This window comes from Equus asinus, chromosome 4 (assembly GCF_041296235.1).
Source record: "Equus asinus isolate D_3611 breed Donkey chromosome 4, EquAss-T2T_v2, whole genome shotgun sequence".
Taxonomy (NCBI): domain Eukaryota; kingdom Metazoa; phylum Chordata; class Mammalia; order Perissodactyla; family Equidae; genus Equus; species Equus asinus.
In genome coordinates, this window is record NC_091793.1 from 105,053,402 (window position 1) to 105,075,176 (window position 21,775).

The 21,775-nt window shown below is 37.1% G+C and overlaps 1 protein-coding gene across 4 annotated transcripts in view; it reads right to left on the reverse strand.

Moving 5' to 3' along the window:
• SLC38A11 (solute carrier family 38 member 11) overlaps positions 1-21,775 on the reverse strand; it is a 54,291-nt gene that overhangs the window by 14,627 nt on the left and 17,889 nt on the right. For 3 of the 4 annotated variants that reach the window (XM_014860295.3, XM_044768783.2, XM_070508026.1), the window contains 3 exons: positions 20,750-20,829; positions 1,637-1,707; positions 793-954 (listed from right to left, as the gene is read on the reverse strand). In XM_014860295.3, coding sequence (XP_014715781.2) covers positions 793-954; positions 1,637-1,707; positions 20,750-20,829 — 313 coding nt within the window. The remainder of the gene's footprint in view (positions 1-792; positions 955-1,636; positions 1,708-20,749; positions 20,830-21,775) is intronic. The other variant, XM_070508025.1, reaches the window with a different exon arrangement.

The window sequence follows — 21,775 nt, forward strand, 5'->3', positions numbered from 1 at the left end:
GAAGAGGTGACCACTCAGTTGCGCCTGGGTGAACAGAAGAAAAGGGAGGTAACCTGGGTGTGGGCAGTGGGGGGAGGGGTGGGAGGGGCTCTGCTTTTGTGGGAAAGATGATTTTTGTGTTTAAGGTAAGAATGGGACAACTAAGTAAAAATGTCCTGCAGGCAAGAGGCTGGAAAGGAAAAGAAATGTCTGGACTAGAGTTAAAACAATGAAAATCTCCAGAGAATTTGTTCAGAGAAAAAAAGGTAACTTGTCCAAGCCAGTTAATGGGGGGGAGAGGGCGGGTAGGCGGAAGAGAAGGGGGAGAGGAGGCAGGAGAAAGCAAAGGTGAATGACAGCGAGAAAAAAATATTAACAGAGTGGATAATGGTGTGGTAGTGCTCTTCTCTCTACGAGAGGAAAGAAAGAATGTTTAGAACTCTTCAGTGATTCAGAGAGGTCCATGAGAATCAGAACCAAGAAGATTATTAGCTTTCAAGAGCAGGAAGATATTGGTGTCTTTGAAAGTGAGGTTGCAGTGGTGTAGTAGAGGAGGAAGCCAGAACTCACGTGCTTTGAAGTGAAAGCACGAAAGGAGAGCGAATAGAGTGCAGAAAGACATTTAGCAGTTTAAAAAGGAGAAAATTAGGAAACAGAAACAGCAGAGAGGCAGGAAGGTAGAGGAGAGAGTGGGTAGAAGACATAGTGACCCTTTGAAGCAGAACATTGGGTATAACTGTACCCAAAATGAGAAGTGATAGCACCACTCCACGTGAAATCCAAAATATGTTAAGACCGAATCTCTCATTTTACCTTGGGTGAAGCCAGTAAATGTCAAGTATCCACACGTAGCAAAGAGAATACTGATGAATACAGAAATCAAGGTGGACACATGGATGATGCGGGACCACTTAGCTACTGTGGGTTCTTCCAAAGAACCATAAACTAAGAAACAGTTATGGTGGCAAATAAACGCTGCAATACAAAAAAAAAAAAAAAAGCATTATTAAAGTAAGCACCACGGTTCTCTTTTTACTTCTGAAAATTCAGAGATATATGCTACTTTGGAATGCTAATGAACCGAAGTTCAAATATACTAATTTACTAGCTATGTCAGAAAATAATCTTTCTAACAGCTCCAGGAATGAGAAATTTCATTCATGTTAGGCTTTTGTGGTCTCTTCATGTCACTCTTGATACAGACCAGGTCTATCCAACTTTCTCTCCCATTTTCCATTTCCTAGTGGCCTTTCCAATCTTAAGGGAAATCTCAACAACACCATATTTTCAGTCTGTGGCTTCCTTTCCAATCTGGGATGTGGCAGAGTAGTTTCCGATGTCTGGCCAATTTGTAATACTTTGTGTGCAAGGTTTGAAGAAGGACATAAAACTTGCTAGATTTTCAAGATGAAAAAAAAAATGACTTAAATGAGTTTTATGCATGAGAAAGAGACTTGTCCAAATTGAAGCAAATTTTAGTGATGAGTGAGAGAAGTTTGAGCCTCATTTTATGTTGGCATAAACTACATCATGTGCCGCTAATAGGAAGTCTAAAACTTAGGACATCTGCTCTCCAGACACAAACATGAAACAGTGCTTTTTCATTGCTCAGAAGCCTCCATATTGAGAAAGGGCCTTTGAAACTATATACACTCACCAAACGACATAACACCGACGGCCTGGATGGCATTGGGCTTTGCGAATACCCAGGCATCTTCTGTTTTTGGTCTAGAAGAGAAATTAGTTAATTTGATCAATGATTAAAGAAATGCAAGCATAAGCATATCAGAGAACAAGAAATGACACAATATAACCTGAATATCTTTAAGAGAGAAATTAATAAGAGGCCCCCATTGATTGTAAATAAATTTCCCAGGAATATTAACGTTACCTGTTAACCCTAGTCTTCTAAAATGCATTTCCACTGACTACTTAATTTTGTGACTTTCTTTACTCATCAATTTAACAACAAACATTTTTATGCACTCTTCATTTGAGATACTCATTGAGGGAGATACAAAAATTAATAATGCTACGTTCTTCCTCAGTTAATCAATGCTGCCCTTATTCCCCTCTAACTCATTCTTCCAGGCTCATCACACCCAAAGGAAATGCTTAGTTGGCACCACAGTTTATTGAGGAATATGGACATGGACTAATATTAATTGAGGATGCACTTAACTATGCTCTGGCAACTATCCTATGTTATCTCAAGCTTCACAGTAACACTTAAGTACTATTATCACTATTTAATACATTAGAAAGGTTAAGCTCTGGGTGGTGACAGAACTTGTCAAGCTTCCACACATAGTAAGTGAAGAAGTTGAGATTTCTCTCCTTGGTCTGTCCATCCCAATATCTCTTCCATCAGTGGCCTCAAATTCCCAGCTGTGGATATACTTCTCAAAGAGGTTTTGGAAATATACACACTTGAAATAGCTTGAAGAAATCTATTTCTTAGTGGAATTAAAACACTTGCCAACCTGTTTATTGGCAGGGATTGGTCTCCCTGATTAACGGATCCTTGAGCAATGGTGAAGAGCAAGGGCTCCAAGGTCAGACAGCCTGTGTTAGTCTACTGGCCCTGTCCACTTGTTAGCTGTGTGATCTTAATCAGGTTACTTAACCTTTCTGTGCTTCACTTTTGATATCTATAAAACGGGGATAATAATAATAGTACCTAATTCATTGAGTTATTGTGTGAATTAAATGAGATAAAATATGTAAAACTTCTAGAAGAGAGCCTAGCATATAGTAAGTGTTCAATAAATGGTCATTAGTATTAGCTTATATATTAATATTGTTATTATCCACTATCATTTAATAAAAGGTAGCAAAAAATCTGAAAGTATGGCCAGCTTCCCTGAAAAGGAAAGGCCTGAGTGAGACCCAAAAGAATGCATGAAGATAGATGAAGGGGATGGGAGAGAAGAGTCTAGAAAGCACAAAGGCACTAAGTGTAAAGCCATCTATTTTGTGTCTGTTATTCATTCTCGACGTAAAGCAGACACAAAAAAATACCATTTGTTTTGTGAAAGTTAGTGGGATTTATGTGTTGTATCATTTCTTTCCGTATTTGAAACGAGCAGTTATACAAAGAGGGTACTAGCTGGCCTATGAGGGAGGCCTCCGGCGGGGACGGCTTGCTCCGAGTCCCACAGCTTTTTGAGTGGGAGCTGCTGCCACCTGCTGCCTCCACTCCTCTCATTGCAGCGAACACCACCAGCTGCAGCATACCTGTCAAGTCCCAAAATGCCAACTTTGTCCACGATCCTTAAACAAAAAATCATTTAGAAAAGGCAGCACTGACAACCGTAGAAGCTTAAAGATCTTTCACTTTCTAATATGTTTGAAATGATCTACTTTCCCTGTTAGGGTATTTGCATGTCAATAATACTCATCTTTCCCTCCAGTACAGATGATGGTGGTGTCCTACTTTTTAACTCTTATATTAGTAATGAAAACGTAGGAGGAATTTGATTTTCATCTTATTTATTCTATTTAAATTTCTGAAATTTTTCCTGATTCATATGGTTCCTTGAATATATTCCTAGATGAGATGGAGTGTGAAATGTACCTAGAGATAATTTTGGATTTTCTGTGTTCATCTTAATGATGCTGATTTTATAAGATGGAAAGTACCAAAAAACATGCTACAGAAAGGAAAAAGTGTATTTCCAAATCTAGATAAGGAGAAGGAAAGAGACAGTGTATATGGTTTTCCAATCTTTTATACAATAGCCTGGGATTGAGCTCCAGAAACAACCAATTCCACAGAAAAGAAAGAGCAAGTTCCTCGGTCTATTATATAAGGTTGCTGAAACCATGATACCCAATGTGGATGAGTAAATGGAGTTATAGACCGCTCTGACTTTAGACTATAGATGCTCAAATAGAAACTGAAATATTATCGAATGCAATCAAGCAGTGTATCAGAAAAAATCAAGAAGAGTTTTTACAATGAATGCAAGGAAGTTCAATAATAGAAAAATCTATTAAAGTAATTCATCACATTAACAGATTAATGGAGAAAAATAGCTTATGACTATTTCAAAATATATAGAAAAGTATTCAATTTGATAAGCACACTAAGTAAGCTATTAATAAAATAGAACTTCCTTAACCTGATAAAGAATATCTACCAAAACCAATAGCAAATGACATATTTAGAAGTGAAAAGTTAGAATATTACAATTATAGGCAGAAACCAGATAAGGATGTTCACTCTCACTGCTTTCAGAATGTATTACTGGAATTCCTAGCTGATACAAGAAAATAAGAAGCAATAAGACATGTAATCATTGGAAAGTGATAAAATATTTGTACACAATATACGTACACAGAAAATTCAGGGGCATCTACTGACAAGCTATTGGAATTAACAAGAGTATTCAGAAATGTTACTGGATACAAGCTCCATACACAAAAATCAATAGAGTTGATGGACACAAATAACAACCAATTAAAAAGTTTTTTAAATGACAGTGACAACAAAAACACTAAGTACTTTTAAAGATATGCATAATCTTAATGGCATTATATAATTTTATTGAAAGTCACAAATAAATGGAGAGATAAACCATAACCATATAGATGAATGAGAAGACTCAATATCATACAGATGTCAATTCTCTCCAAATTAATATTTAAATTCAAAAGATAAAATATCAGGGGCCAGCACGGTGGCATAGCGGTTAAGTTCGTGCGCTGCACTTTGGCGGCCCAGGGTTCACTGGTTTGGATCCCGGGTGCAGAACTATGCACTGCCTATCAAGCCATGCCATGGCAGGCGTCCCACGTATTAAATAGAGGAGGATGGCCACAGACGTTAGCTCAGGGCCAGTCTTCCTCTCAAATAAATAAATAAATAAATAAATAAATACATAAAATATGATATTGAGGGAAGAAAGACTTTTTAAAAAAACCCATAAAAGCTAAAATCATAAAGGTAAAGATTGATAAATCTGATGTAACTAGTGGCAGATAAGATAAAATGTCTATATGATAAAGTAATTCATATACAAACTTAAAAAATAAAGAAAAGCTAAAAACCGAGAGATGAGATTTGTTATGCATATAACAAAGAAAGGGTGACTATTCAGTGTATAGTACAAGCTCCTGCAAATCAATTAGAAAATGATATTCCAGTGAGCAGTAGACAACAGTTAATTGATAGAAAAGGAAATAAAAAATGGCCAATAAATATGCTACAAGTTGCTTGCTTCCTTAATAATTAGAGAAACTCAAGTGAAATCCACAAAAAAGAGCATTTTACATCTAATTCAATAATTGAAAAGTTGATAAATTGCTGGGAAAGAACAACTTGCAATTATTATGGAGGGAACTGTAAACTGTCAAACACTCTGGAGAAGAATTGGGGAGCATCTAGTAAAGTGGAAGGTGCTCAAAGCTTGTAAGCAAACAATTACATTTCTAGGTCTGTAGGGCACATGTGCACACGGGGATCTGGATAAGGATGTTTACTGCTGCATTGTTCATATTAGCCAAACTTTGGAAAGAAGCTCAATGTCCAGCAATAGAATTGATAAATAAATCCATAACTAAAATATGGCACCATCATAAGATTGTGTGCTATAGAGCAATTAAAAAGAGTCATTCAGTGCGAAGTGTATCAAAATAGAAACGTATAGAATACAGTATATAGAGGAAAATAGTGAGTTATAGAAGGGAATGTACATTTTCCTACCATAGTAATTATTTATGTATATTTTACAAACATACTAATCAATACTACATATTTTGTCAATATATAAATGCACAGCATAAGTATAAAAGAAAGAACAGGAATGATTCAAACCAACTTAAAGATAATAATTTCCTCTAAGAAAGAGAAATGAATCCAACTTAAGAATAATAGTTACCTCTGGGAAAGAGAAATAAATCGACTTTTAAATATGATAGCCTATTGTTGATAAAGAGTGGAACGAAATATAGAAAATTATTTCAAAAAGACCTAGCCGAATTTACTGCTCCCTGAACTTTATATAATTATACAATATTTTCTACATAAAATCTTTTTGGATCTGAACTTAATTTTTAACCGTGATTTTCCATAAATATTCTATAACTGAAACTACATTCCTCCTGCTTTCCAGTCACTTATTCAATTCATTCAATTTTCAACAAATATTTGCTGAGCACTAGTGATGTGGCAGTCACTGTGATAATCACTAGGGATGCTGCGGAGAAAAGGACAAAAGAAAGAAATATTTTGGTTTATATTCTATATCATAATGTAGAACAGCCCTATACAATAGTGCTTTCTGTGCAGGTGGAAATGTTCTATCTCCATGCTGGCCAATATGGTTAGCACTAAGATGCACAAGACTATTGAGCATTTAAAATTATGGCTAGTGCAACTGGGGAATTAATTTTTAATTTTATTTAATTTTATCTAATATGAATAGTCTCACGTGGCTAGTTGCTACTGTATTGGATAACACAGATCTACATGAAGTCGTGTAGGTAATTTTTGTTTCAGAAAATGTAATTATCTTCTAATGGTCTAAAAGAGTTAAAGAAATTACTTAAAAAGGTTTAATTTTTCTTGTGGTGTAGTTTATGTCATAAGTTTCAGCTATTATCTACCACTTGAACTTTCTGAGAGGCAAGGAGAAGAATGGAGGAGTTGAGTATAACAATAAGTTATACTTATAACAAGAATACTTTATTAACTTATAACAAATCATGGCTATTAGAGAATTTGAAATAAAAGCAAAAAACAACAAACTTGGAGAAATAAATCAAAATTGTCATTATGAATAAAGACTGGAAAAACATAGTACATAATGGTGATATTGAAATATTGCAAAATGTCAATCAACTAAAAACTTAATTTGTTATTACAAAATGATTAATATAGGATGAGCTTTTTCCTTTTTTAATTTTAAAGCGTAATTTATAATAAGTTACTTGTAAACAGGGAATAGCTTTCAAATGATTATTCAAATTCAAACATTAATTAACATACAACTCTTTAGCAGTATTTCTTTTGCATAAAGTGAGGTCAGTTTTCTTCTGAAGAAACCCCAAAATAAGAACTACTCTCCAATTTCTTTTTGTTTTAGATTCTTCTGTTGCCACTTTCGAAATTAATTTCCCTGAGGAACTGAAACAAACCTCATTTATTGATGTGTGTCTAGAGTTTGCAAAGGAAGCCAATAGTTCTGAAATTAGTCCTCTGTAGTCAACAGCGTCTCTTCAGCAAGTGTTCATGCTACTTGCTAATGAATGGAACAGCTCTGCACCCTCCTTTGGCTCCTACCTGCTTCTTTCATTTAATGTGATTATTTGCTGGCTACAGATCAAACCGTGGTTAATATTATCGATAAAAAGACAACTAGAACAATACTGAACTTCACTTCCATTGTGAAGGACAAACTTCCTCTTGACTAAGGAAAACCATATGGAATACAGCAAGTGGCATTGGGAAACAATACAGGTTTTGGGGCCAGACAGACCTTGATTTAAATCTTAACTTTATCATATACTATACTGTGCCCAGAGTGACTTTGGGCACATTACTCAACGACACTGGTCTCAGTTTTCTCTGCTGTAGAACACAGACAATGTTAATAATTGAATTTTACATATCTGACGTAAAGGTTAAATGACATAATGAATGAAAGAGTGTGGTATATAGTGGACAATCAATGTTGAATGAAACCACCTTCCACGCTTTCTTTCGTTCCTTATTTTATCATTAAAGTAATGATACACGTCTTAGTTTGGATGTAAGGACCTGCACATACATGAAATGCAATCTTCATCATGGTATTCATATTCTTGTAGAGAATGAAGAGACCTTGGGGAAGGCAAGCTATCTTATTTAAAATAAATGGATGATTAATCGTAATAATATACATGCAACCGAAAGGGCAGCCATTTGGATGATAATGAAAAAGATGAAATGCTTCGTTCACGTTTTGGATATTCACAGTAAACATTCCATATTCTATCCCATACACCATATCCCATACAATTTTCTGCACAACTGGGTCTGCCAAATTGGTGCAACTTCCAGGTGAATTTTAAAGCCATTTTAGACGATCTCGGGGGATTTGGAGCTGCTCACCTCCCTCCAGGGATTATATCTTAGGCCAGCCATCAGTCTCCCCCATTGAGCTGTAGCTCTGTGGCGATATAATAAATTTTGCTACACTGGTGTGGAGACTACCACCAATGGAAGATAATTAAACATTTGAGCAAAAGAGGACACTCATTAAACCTTAAGATATTTGACATCTAAAATGGATAGAGTAGCAAATTGCCTGATTATTTAATCACAGGATAACATCTGAGACTAATCACTTGAAGGAAAATAAAGTATAAAATTAACCTTTTACATTTTTAAGCTTCTGTCTACACACACACACATACACAAATTGAGTGATTCTTATTATTTTTTTGTTATATAATTTTCTGCTTATAGAAAGAGTTTTATTCTGTCAGTGTGGAAAAGATAAAATTTCTTCCTTTTGCATTTCACCACAGGGAAATATTATGAAGGCATATATTTATATTTCACCATTGACATTGATAAAATATAAGTGCAGTGACATTTATTTCTTGATCACTTAGCACTACCTTCTTATAGAGAGACAGAGACTACCCTACTTGATCAGGAAACTGAGACTTTCACTTTCAGGAATTATTTGGGGGTCCTGAATTTTGTTTTAATAAGGTGAAATGGCCTTGCACATCTTGTAAAATCTTAAGGTGTGTGTAGGTGTTGAACGGTCTTTGGAAGCAATGGGAAATTAATCTGTCATGATTTTTACCAAAGTGAAGACATGGTAACTTTCACTGAATGCATGAATAACAGGCAGCAGTATACGATTCCCAATTGTGGGTGCTAAATAAAGAAATATCTAGCAAAACAAGATAAAATCTTATTCTAGTCATTGTTTTTCACCCATATCTCTTCCCAAAGCTTTCAATTAAGTGCTAATAGAGATAGTGTTTGTTCTTCCTTTTCTTTCCTAAATTCTTGATCAAGTAGAAAGTAAAACTGGCTGTAAACTAAGAGGTAAACAAGGGGACCAGATAAGCTAGTAATCAGATAAATTTTGAGAGAATTTTCTAATCATCTTCCTCCAGTACACGAGGTCTGCTTTCCTTCAAGCCATAGTGCAAACCCCACAAACAATGAAATAATTTCTCTGAGGAAAATATATTTTAAATAGAATGTTTGAATTTGTACTTCAATCCTCAGGCAAATTAATAATTGAAAGTTAAACTTGGACATCCAATTAAATATGGTGGATGGAACACATAAACTTTTCTTCTTTCTCTCCTCAGACCTCACAAGAACGCTACTAAATGAATTTAAAAGGGAGATTAATCCATGAGGGAGGGGATAGTGGGAGAAGAGACACCAGGGGAGATGACATTTTGGGAAAAGGAAAGCAGATGCCTACATGGTAATTGCTGAGAATGGAGAAGTTACCACCACACAGAAGAAGCTAATGATGTGAAGGAGCTGATTTCATTTTGCTAAACCCCTGTGTGTGCAGGACTCAGAAACACCACAAAGCTACTCAGGATGCTCCAGCAAAAAGAGAAAATAGAGAAAAATAAAGATCACAATGCTGGATACAACGTATCTAACACAAAAATGAGGTAAAGGAAGTCCTGGAATAACAGTGGGACAGCAAACTGAGACATCAATCCATCTAGAAATGAACAAGAATACAGAATGTTCTGGGAGGGAGTTGTCCAGGAAAAATAATAAAATTGATAAATTACCTTATATGTTTGAGCATTTGGAAAAAGAATAAAGAAAATGATCAAAATCAAAAGCTAAACTAGGAGAATATATTCGCAAAAGACACAATTCATGAAGGACTTTTATCTAAAGTACACAAAGAACACTTAAAATTCAACACAAACAACTCAATTAAAAAAACGGGCCAAAGACCCATTGAAACCTAACAGACATCTCATCAAAGAAGATATACTAAAAGGAGCAAGCTTATGAAAAGACACTCCACATCATATGCTATCAGGTAAATGCAAATTAAAACAACGATGAGATACCACTACACAGCTATTCAAATGGCCAAAATCCAGAACACTGACAACACCAAATGCTGACAAGGATGTGGAGCAACAGGAACTTTCATTCATTGCTGGTGGAAATGCCAAATGGTACAGTCATTTTGGAAGAGAGTTTGGCAGTTTCTTGCAAAACTAAACATACTCCTAGCATACGATGCAGTGACCATAATCCTTGGTATTTACCCAAAAGATCTGAAAACGTACACATAGATGTTTACAGCAGCTTTATTCGCAATTGCCCAAATGTGGAGGCAACCGAGATGTTCTTCAGTAGGCAAATGGATGAAGACAACTGATATATCTTGACGATGGAATGTTATTCAGTGCTAAAAAGAAATGAGCTATCAAGCCATGAAAAGACATGGAGGAAACTTAAACGTATATTATTAAGTGCATGAAGCCAATCTGAAAGGCTTCATCTTGTATGATTCCAACTATATTTCATTCTGGAAAAGGCAACACTTGGAGACAGTAGAAAGATCAGTGGTTGTCAGGGGTTGGGGGTGGGGGAGAGGGATGAACAGGCAGAGCACAGAGAATTTCTAGGGCAGTGAGAATACTCTGAATGCTAATATAATGATGGATATATGGCATCACACATCTGTCTAAACCCACAAAATGTACAACAGCAAGAGTGATCTCTGATGTAAACTGTGGACTTTGGGTGATTGTGATGTACTAATCCAGGTTCATCACTGTAACTAGTGTTACCACCCTGGTGGAGAATGTTGATAATGGGGGAGGCTATGTGTGTGTGTGGCTAGGGGTTATACAGGAAATCTCTGTACCTTCCTCTCAACTTTGCTGAGAACCTAAAACTGCTCTAAAAAAAAGTCTTAAAAAAAACCTAAACTGAACATCCAGCTAAATATGGTTAAAAACAAACCGAAAGCAAGCATTAATTCTAGAAAAAAATGTACAAGAAGAGAAATATAACTAGTTAATTTTGGAAGTTGTGTTATATCTCCATGTATTACCACATAGTAGAGGTAAGAAAATTTGAGAGAGCTAAATCCTCATCTAGCACACAATAAGGCAACAGTGAGATACCAAAAATAGCAGTTATAATTCCAAATTACCTGGAAGGAAAGATGTAAATGCCAAAAGAGACAGTGAAATAGGGAAGGATTTGGTGGGCGGCTGCTCTATTTTCTTAAAAGTTATTTGTAATGCTTGATTTTGAAAAATATGTGAATGTATTCTTTTGAGCAAAAATAAATCCAAATGAAGGCAGTACTGGGAAGAAGCAGGATCGTTTAAAATGTCTTACAAAGCTTTGAACAGATTGAAGCTTTGCCATTATGGCCACATAATGGATGTTTACTATAAGGTTCAGCTCATTTAAGGAGCAACGAATGCTTCAAGTGTTTTAATATATTTTAATGCTAACAAAAACAGAGACTGGCTTACAGCAGTTTGCAGTCTTGGGATGACAAATACTTTTAAAAGAATGATTGCTTCCTTTCCTCTGAAAAATTCAGACAGATGCTTAGGTTATATACTTTCTAGAAACCCTTGTGTGTAAGGGGTGGGAGTGGGGAGGTTTTGGGGCGTTAAATTCATCTTGCAAAGTCATCTCAGTTTGGATTCTTGGATTCAGGCGTTTCATCCTATTTTGAAAGATACACTCTGCCTTAGCTTCACAACAACTGAGCAGTTAATAAGCCCTAGGAAACAGTCCTACTGAACACATCTCCATCCTTCACAGACATGAAAACAAGCTTCAGGGCGATTGCTTCTGATCCCCAGAACATCAGACTTCTGATCAGGAGGACGAAAAAACAGCACACTTCTCTGTGGCACCTGTCCAAACTCCTTTTGGCTAAATACGGCTACCTTCCAAATCATACAATCTCGGCAGAGCCTGCGTTTCTGTTAGGAGAGCTTTACATATTCACCTCTTCACCCAGACACGTCTGAGAGTGAAGTGCTCTGGCTGGCACACAAAGGCTCCACGTTTCCTGTCACACCACAAGCTATTAACGACATAGGCAGATCTGCCCACTTCCTTAGCTCAGCCTCAGCTGACGGCTCTCTGCCACTTCCTCACTCCCAGCTCACTTCCGATTCTCTTCTGCAGACAATCGTGTCTTATGTGAACAGATAAAGCTGTTCAGGAAAATTCTTCTTGGGAATCACTCTAAACATCAAACTGGCAATTTTTTCTTTAAACACAAATTTTAAACAGAGTTGACTTTGAGTTAAAATTTACATAAAACTTTGTGTTGATATTTTTGGGCCAAAATGTAATTTTGATTTTTCATATGAATCATATAAAAACCTTGCATGGTTTGGCACCATAAACAGCACAAATATTTCCTTTTTGCCATTTGCGCAACAAACTCCTTTGATCCTTATTCTGTCACCTACTTATTTTTCCCCACTATTAACTCCAATTCCTCTGTCAACTCTTTAAAAATGGGTGTTAACTGTTTTTGCGGGTTGGGATTGAAAGGGCAGGGAGTGGAGGGGAGGGGGCAGGATTCCACTTTTTAATACAACAAAAACTTGTTAGAACCATGGGTGTTGCTTTGGTTCTCTACTGTGTTTTTCACAAAACAAAATTAAATTAAAATATAATGTGTTTATATTAAAAATAAATGTAGTTTCATACATGAGCTCCAGATAATTATTTTCCACTGGTGTTCTCCTTGGGTTTCACCTCTCATCACGTTACATGCTGTCCCTGTGCAATCTTGTCCATACCAGACCCTCCCTAAACTCCAGACTTGCATTTCCAAAACTCTGGGTGACTTCTCCTCCTTCTTTACCCTCTCTCCCCATGCCAAGGAAGTTACTCAAAATCAAGATATTAAAATAGTAAAAACTTACGTTTTTCCCAGATCTGCTTCCTCTCCTATCCTGGGTAACAACTTAAAAGAAGGTGGGGTCCTTTCTCTGTGTTTCCGTAGCACCCTTCTCATAATTCTATTAAATAATCTATTAAGGTTATCTTTTATGTGTTTATCCACCCGACCTTGCCCTCAGTAAATTTTAAGAGACCTGCAGAAAGGGATTGTGCTATATCTTCACAGCCCCAGTACCAGAAAAGTGACTGACCCAGTAAGTGTTTAGTAAATGCTATTGACTGAACACACTCTTCCATTTCCTCCTTTTGGTGGTGAGTTCTGGACCATACACCAGCCTGCTTGACCAAGCTGGAAACCTTGGCATCACTCTCGTCTTTTTTTCCTCTTGATTCTACCAGCCTTGCCTTCATACTGTTGCAGTTGTCTTTAGCCTGGATGCTTGCTATAGATAGCCTCCTTCCAGGTCTTCATACCCCCAATCTAGCCTCACCTCACCTCTGCTGTGAGAGCAGTCCAATTGAAATGGAGGCTTGCTCTGGTTCCTCTTCTGCTGAAGAACTTTCAGTGCCCCATCAACTAAAGACCAAATCCAAGTTTCTCAGCACTACACACGAAGCTTTCCTCTCATGGTGGTCTCTGCCAACCTCTCTACCATCATTCCTTTGTACCCTTTAGCCAAACTTCCAGCTCAGAATAAACAAAACTCTAATTATTTCCTAAACACAGAAGCTGTATAGGTGGTGGTGATGGGAGAGTGGGGGTCAATGGATTAGGTAGGCAGCATCTTCAGCAGTTTTTCAAAAGGGATTATATGGAGACATGACTGTTGTTAGAACTGTGATAAAATATATATTTGAGGAGCAACATAAAAGTGAGATAGAGTTTATGAGAAAATTCTCAGAGAAAGCACCTTTATTTTTATTTGATAGTTCCCCTAACCAACGGTGGTGACCCTCCTGTCCTAGGCCCTCCTAATGTTAGAATCCTGAACTGCTTCTACCATTATATGCATCACACCTCTGGGCCTCACACACTTCTGCTAAGCAAAGCTTCCGACCTCTCCTCCCTTCCTTTTTGACCCAATTAATGTTAGTACATTTTTCCAAGCAGCAGATGAGATATTGTCTTATCTTAAAATATTTCTTGCCTGCCCAGGTTGGGCAAAGGGCCTCTCCTCTGTTTCCATGGCACTTTCCCATAATTCTGTTAAATATTATGTGGAGATTGTCTTTTAAATGTCTATTTTCCCCATCTACAAAGTGTAGACATCTGAGGTCAGGTTCTGTGCTTTCTTCGTCTTTGTAGCCCCCATATCTAGAAGATTTACTGGCACCAGCAAGACATTTAATAAATGCCTGTTGGCTGAAAGAACAGGCTACTCTACTTTGCTCTCAGGTTGTGAATCTACACCAGAGACCAGTTTGGCTTCTACTTGGAGATAACAGACAAGTGGCAAAGCTTACTGAGGCAGCCATTTACGAACATAATGGATAATGAGTGGAATGAGTTCCTAACCCTGGGCAGCCTAGGCTGTTCCTCCAGCTCCACTAACACAGCGACTGGACTAATCCTTTCTGAGAATATATTGTCTTGCAGCTGTTTTTCCTATTTTCACGTAGACTCAAGTCAAATGATGGTTCTCTCTATTGCTTCATGTAGGCAACTGGTCAGCTAAGACTTACCATTAACTCTGATAGGGCTGCAGAACTTGGAGTCAAATGCTATTTTGGCAAATGAGTTAGCAATTTTGCTAGCATGGAAACAACCTTAGGAAAATTTTCTCTGACGAGAAATGTTTTTACGTAAAATTTTTATTGTCTCAAGATGATTTTTATTGTCTTATTACTTCAAAATTTGGGTCAGTTGATCTCTAAGCTGAATCAACTAAAACCAGAAGGCACATGGATTCACTCACTTATTCAACTGATCATTCAACAGTTCTTTGTTGAATTCTAATTCTGTGTTAGGCACTGTGCTGAGTAATGGGTATACAGTGTGAAAAAGCAAATGTGATCCCTGTTCTCGTGGAGCTTACAATATGGTGGGAAAGACATAAAATACAAGAAAACACATAAAAGATCAATAAAGATAGTCTGACATATAGCATGATTGTTTTATTTCTATGTGTAGATCCCTTCTCACTTCCTATGGTGAAAGTTCCAAATTTAACCAAGCAAAGGATTCAGGTCCTGAACATACCCTTGTCTACCACACTCTCAGATAGTAATCTCGTCTCTGAAAAAATAGAGGCTATTAGGCATGAACACTCAAATTCCCTTCACTGGTCTTCAGAATCTGTCCATATTTCACTCTCCATAGTCTTATCTTATTGTTTCAAGAGGGAGAAGTATCCCAGTTCCTCTCCAAGGATTACTCTATATTAGCAATTCCAACTTTTCAGGATCTCTTAGGGGACTTGAGCTCCATCTTTTGGCTTGGTCTATAACATGTTCAATATCTCCCATGGTAAAAAAGGTATTTTTTAGGGTTCTGACTGCCTCAACCCACTGTTTTGTCATGTTATTTTCATTCAGTGATGCTCTTAAAAAACAAAAAGAGGGGGAGATTTGCCAAATTCACTTCCCTATCCTTCACTTACATCTTAATTCTCTCTAACTTGGCTTCCACCCATATCGTTTGATTGAAGCTCCTAAAGGGTACCAGTCACCTCATTTCACCTGAATTGGACATCTGTAGTTTGCACCATGCAATGGCTAATCTCTCTTCTTCAGGCATCATTGCCTTCATTTCCTTTGGGACCACCCTCTCACCTACTCTCAGTTCACATGCTTTTAGATGGGCTGACCCTAACCTTAGCATCAAGGGAGGGATGTAACCTAAATATAAGCAACTCCACACAGTCCATGACAACAGGGTTTGGGATTGGCATGGGTCCTCATTAGAGTTAATCAGAACGAATACTGGAAGTGAGGTTAGAGGTAACCTAAAAGAAAAAGCTCTTTCTCTTTTTATGGACTTGGACTTGAGTGGATATAGGCTAAGACTGTTGTTTCCATCTTGTCGCAATGAGGGGTAAGCCTTTCAGAAACTAGAGCCAAAACAGGAAGCAAAGCCAAGATGAAAAAAGAGAAACTACGTCTGATTTCATTGATTGACCTCCTAAATCTAACTAAATCTAATAACAGAAATACCCTTGAACTTATGTGAGTCAATATATTCTCTTTTGCTTCAACCAGTTGGGGTTCTATGGTTGCTGTCATTTGCAACAAAAAGGGCAATAATTTATACATCATCAAAAAAATCAGGGGCCACTGTATGACACAACTAATTGTTTCCTTTTTCAAATATGCAGTATTCCTCTGTCTTTGCCCATTTTTTCCTTATCCTTTCTTTAATTCCCTCTAGCTTCTCTTTTTGTATGGCATTAAATTGTAGAATTTCAGGGTTAGACTGGATAAAGGGCAAAGAAACTAATAGGTGTTGAGATCGTTGGGGAAGGCACGTTTTATATGCATAAATACCTGTTGAAAGTAAAGGTACACTTTTCAGAATTATGTTTTGAACACCACACTATTGATTAAAAATGCCATAAAAGAGATGTTATATGAAGAGAACACAGTCATCAATTTGGACTGCATGCTATCATTTCCATCCTGAATGTAAAGAATTGAATACTGATAAGGCACAGAATGAAGGTTTTCACAGTGATAATGCTTCTGATTGTAGTTTGGAAAAGAAATGAGAGACCTGTGTTACTGTATTTTGATACTAGCACACTTTCTGGGAAGCAATTAAATTGCCTTGCCACCTCAGTTTTTAGAAAGCAAAAGGTTAGAAAATACAATAAAACTGAACATTATTTCCAAAAAGAAGTGAAAGCCATTGGACTGTGAGATATTTGAAATCATATCAAAAAGCAGAATTTATAGCCTTATGAGGTATAGAAAAGGAAATTGAATTTTGTGTTTTATTTTTATAATACAATCACTAAAAAGGTGTTTCCATAGTAACAAGGTCAACACCAGTAGCTATGACAGACCTTCCTCTGCTCTGATAGTGGGTTTAAAGACCTGCTTCCAACACCACTTTAAAAGCCCTATGAAAAAGTGCAGCTTTTCTGATCACTCATCTGAACCAAGAATGAGGAAAACACACATGGAGTATTGAATTTCTCATGTTTTATGGATTATAAGCATTCGTGGCTGTCATATTTTCAGAAAGACGCCCGCCTGCCTAGCTCCTAAGCCAATCACTGAACACAGGATTTCATTAGCCTGACTGTAAATCTGGACAAACAGAAGTTGTTTGCAGTAGTATTCAAACAGAAATAAAAGGCAGCACAGTATTAAAAAACACACTTCTTTAACATCTAAATGTTGAAAGAGTTAAGCAAATAATCCCTGTTATTAGAGAAGTTTCAAAGGCTCAGATAAAATATGATATCACCACTAGAGAAAGGTTAGAAAGATACAGGCCACATTTTGTTCACAACAGAAATAAACAGCCCTTTGGCCATAAAATCAATTCATTTACGCCACCAGGAAGTGTCTCTCCTTCTGCTTTCCTTTGTATCAAGATACAATGCCTATATGATGCTCATTTGTGTTGCCTTGTCTCCCCCTCTAAGCTATGAGCCTCTTGAGAGCAGATATTTTATTTCTCTTTGTATTCATAATAATATTTTATATATAAAAGATACTGGAAAAAAAAGGGGAGAATGAATCATGAAAAATAATGATACAACAGCAACTAAAATAACACAAAATCTCCAGTCTAATTTTAGAAATGATGCATAAGTTAAAATGCGTCTTCACAATTTTAATTTCTTTAAACCAAGAGGTTCTAGATCCCTGTTCACAGAATCACCAGCGTTAAAGAAGAAATCCAGTGCCCCGGCTCCTCGACCAGTTCTCTCTCAGTCTCTGCAGGTGCTTCCCTGGGTCAGTACTCTTCAAAGCCATTTCCTAAGGTGATTCTAATCCTAATTCCTAAGGTGAAGCCAGAGTGGAAAATCATTGCTTTCAACTCTTCTCCTGAGGCTCAATTAACGATTAATTTATTTACCTCCAACCCTTAACTACATTTGTTTTCCTCAATATTGCCTCATAGTACTGTATTTACCAAATCTGTAAGATCTTTTATTATAACTTTGTGATTTGTTCCCTAGAATCACTTTTCATAATAAAGCTTCAATTAAAATAGTTGTCTTATACAATCAAAATTTTTAACCAAAAATTATTATTTGTTGTATTCTCTTCAATATACTTACTAGCTTTTTATTGCTGTGACTTCAGCTTTTGAAAACCAGAGCTGAATACAGTACCAATATAATAGACACTAAATAAATGTCAGCAGAATTTAATATATGCTTTTATGCTTATGTTTCCTAGGTCTGTAATACCTTTTACCCCTTATCTATCTGGAAAAATTCAGATTCATCTTTCAAAACACCCAGATCATACTTCTCTTCCTGCAGGAAGCCCTCCCTGATTCAGACAGACTAGTAAGTACTCTTTTCTTCGGCACTGCCACTGCCTCTCATTTATGCTTCTATTTTGCACTCCTCATACTGTGCTGTCATTTCTTTTCCTTTTTGCTTTTTTGAGGAAGATTAGCCCTGAGCTAACATCCGCTGCCAATCTTCCTCTTTTTGCTGAGGAAGACTGGCCCTGAGCTAACATCCATGCCCATCTTCCTCTACTTTATATGTGGGATGCCTGCCACAGCATGGCTTGATGAATGGTGTGTAGGTCTGCACCTGGCATCTGAACTGGTGAACCCTGGGTGCTGAAGTGGAGCACATGAACTTAATCACTATGTCACTGGGCCAGCCCCTCTCTTTCTTCTTTTTTTGTTTTTAAAGTAAGTCCCTTCTCCACTCTTGACTGTGAATAACTTGCAGCAGGTGCTGACTTAGCCTCTCTGCTCTTTTTCTTTCCAGGCACAGCAGAATAGCTAGAAACATTCGAGAAGCATATACTAATGAAAGCATATACTAAATGAAAGAATAAATGGCCATGTTAAAGTGAACCAGGCACATTTCAAAAACAGTAGTGCTATGGACTGAATTGTGTCCCCTCACAAAATTCCTATGTTGAAGCCTTAAGCCCCAGTGCACTATGATGGTGCCTGGACATAGGGACTTTGGGAAATCATTAGGTTTAAATGAGATCGTGAGGGTGGGGCACTCCTGCTGGGATTAGTGCCCTTTTAAGAAGAGACACCACAGGCCGGCGCAGTGGCCGACTGGCTGAGTTTGTGTGCTCCACTTCATTGGCCCATGGTTTCAGTGGTTTGGATCCTGGGCATGGACATGGCACGGCTCATCAGGCCATGTTGAGGCAGCATTGCACACACAGCACAGACAGAGGCACTCACAACTAGAAGCTACAACTATGTACTGGTGGGCTTTGGGGAGAAGAGACACCAGAGAGCTTGCTGTCTCTCTCACTCCCTGCCCTGTGAAGACACAAGGGGAAGGCAGCTTTCTGCAGCCAGGAAGAGATCCCTCGCCAGAACCTGACCACGCTGGCAGTCTCCAGAACTACGAGAACAGAAATTCCTGTTGTTTAAGCCACCCAGTCTGTAATTTTTTGTTCCAGCAGCTGAAGCTGACTAATACAACTATGAACTGAGTTTAAGTTATTTGAAGAGAACATTAATATAAACATTATAGTTATTTATGCTTTCCCCTTTTCTTTAACTCCTTTAAAAAACAGGCATTTGTTTTTTCAAAGAAAAGGCTATGTCAAACTTAGTTCGACTAGACACTTCATACTTCCTTCCAGATAAATTTGAGGCACAATTTTTGGTACTTTCCTGGTAAACTAAGAAGCCTGACATAAGCACATACAGTTGAAAATGAAGTGATTTTGCAGAACAATTAATCAATAGGAAAAAATGTTGCCTTGGGGATGGCATTACTAATTATAGCTGTTCACCAGGTTTCCATTTTTTTCTTACAGATAACATTCATTGAAGACCAACATGTTCCTTGCACTGTGCTAAACACTACATCTTAAATTAATTTTATTTTGTCTTATTTAGGATAGAGAAAATATTTAAAGTCTCATGGAAACTACATAATGTATTATTTATTCAATAAATATTTATTGTGCATTCTGGGAATCCAATTTTGTGTTTAAAGCCAACTTTAGCTAGTTTCATCCCAGCATTCTCCTGGGTCAATGAATATAAACTCCCCAGTCCTTACCTGGGAATCTATTCTACAATCAAAGCACAAAAATTGTGTAGTTTAGACCATCAGTAGCCACACTTTGAATTTCGTGGATAAGTAACATTTTCAAAATTAAAATTGGAGCACCAATACCAAGTTGCCAACATTTTATTTGGCCAAATAATAATATTAAAAACAAATAAATACCACTATCAGCTATCACCATCAGTTCATAAATGACAAAGCATTTTAACACAAAATAATTAAAGAATGTAATCTTAGTAGAGGATAAAGGGTGGTTTTCAAAGTGCCTGCCTTTTGCTTAATGGCATCCACTATATTGTTTATTATTCTCATTTCAGCCTAAACTGGTGAAACTTTAAGAATAAATCCATCTCTGGGGTAGATATAGAAATTTCTGCCAAATGTACCCCTTTTCTTTCTGAGAGCTCTGCTATGTTCCTATTTCTCACTATTCAAAATTCCTTCCTTATTCTAATTCTTAGGGCTGGCTGTTAAAATAATAAATAAACTCAGTTTAGTCTCCTCAGCCATGCAGGGTCCAGCTGAAAAATGCATGTCTACTTACATATAACTATTTTCTCTCATTGTGTCAAATACTAAAGATAAATGATGCTTCTGGTACCATGATGACTTTCTATCGCAGTATTTATATGTCATGTATCTCTATCTATAGGAAGGCTGTAAATTGAAGACCAACTAATATAGCAACAAAACTTACACGTATGGACCCAGTGACACTACCCTTGCCATCACAATTCCAAGAATCAGAGTTGTTAAAACTGTAGAAATAAGAGAGATCTGCAAAAAATAAAAATAAAAAAGTAAAGCTATTGTTAGCTTTGAATAGAGATTATTTTATTGAAAATATTAGGTATTTCTCTTTTTACCTGAGTAAACTTATGTACTGTTTTTAAAAATATAATTCTTTGGTAATTTATTCTTATAAATTGGTGTTGATAATCTCAGGCATATAACTTCTTATCAGATCACAGTGCTAGTTTTTTCCCCCTAAATAGGAGAGCAAGTATCATACATGACAATTATTGTAATCTTGCAACATGGATTTCAATGCTTTTAATGGCTTCCTGCATAGACTACAAAACTGGTGATTTTAGTTTATGAAAGTAAAAGTGAGGGGCCAGCCCGGTGGCGCAGAGGTTAAGTCTGCACATTCCGCTTCTCGGCGGCCTGGGGTTCACCAGTTCAGATCCCAGGTGAAGGCATGGCACCGCTTGTCAAGCCATGTTGTGGTAGGCATCCCACATATAAAGTAGAGGAAGATGGGCATGGATGTTATCTCAGGGCCAGTCTTCCTCAGCAAAAAAAGGAGGATTGGTAGCAGTTAGCTCAGGGCTAAACTTCCTCAAAAAAAAATAATAATAATAAAGTGAAATTATGCTTTATTTTTTCCTCAGGCTGTATCTTAGTGTTGACTTGCACCTTTTTTCTGTGTATACTTAATCTTCTGCTTCTGTCTTTATCTTACCCTCTCCCTTCAATGCCACCCCCATCCCCGATTCCCTCACTTACATTTTTGCCTCTGCTTTTCCTTTCTGCTCTCTAGCTCTGTTAGTCTATTTTCCCTATGTGTTTTTGCCCTTTGGTCTGTGTTTCTAAGTCTTCTCTCCTTTCCATTTTCCTTTCTCTTCTGCCACCACTTCAACTGCTTACAATATACACTGGTCTGTGTGTGCATGTGTTCTGTGAACTTATTACATCATTACATTAGATCTGTTTCCGCTCT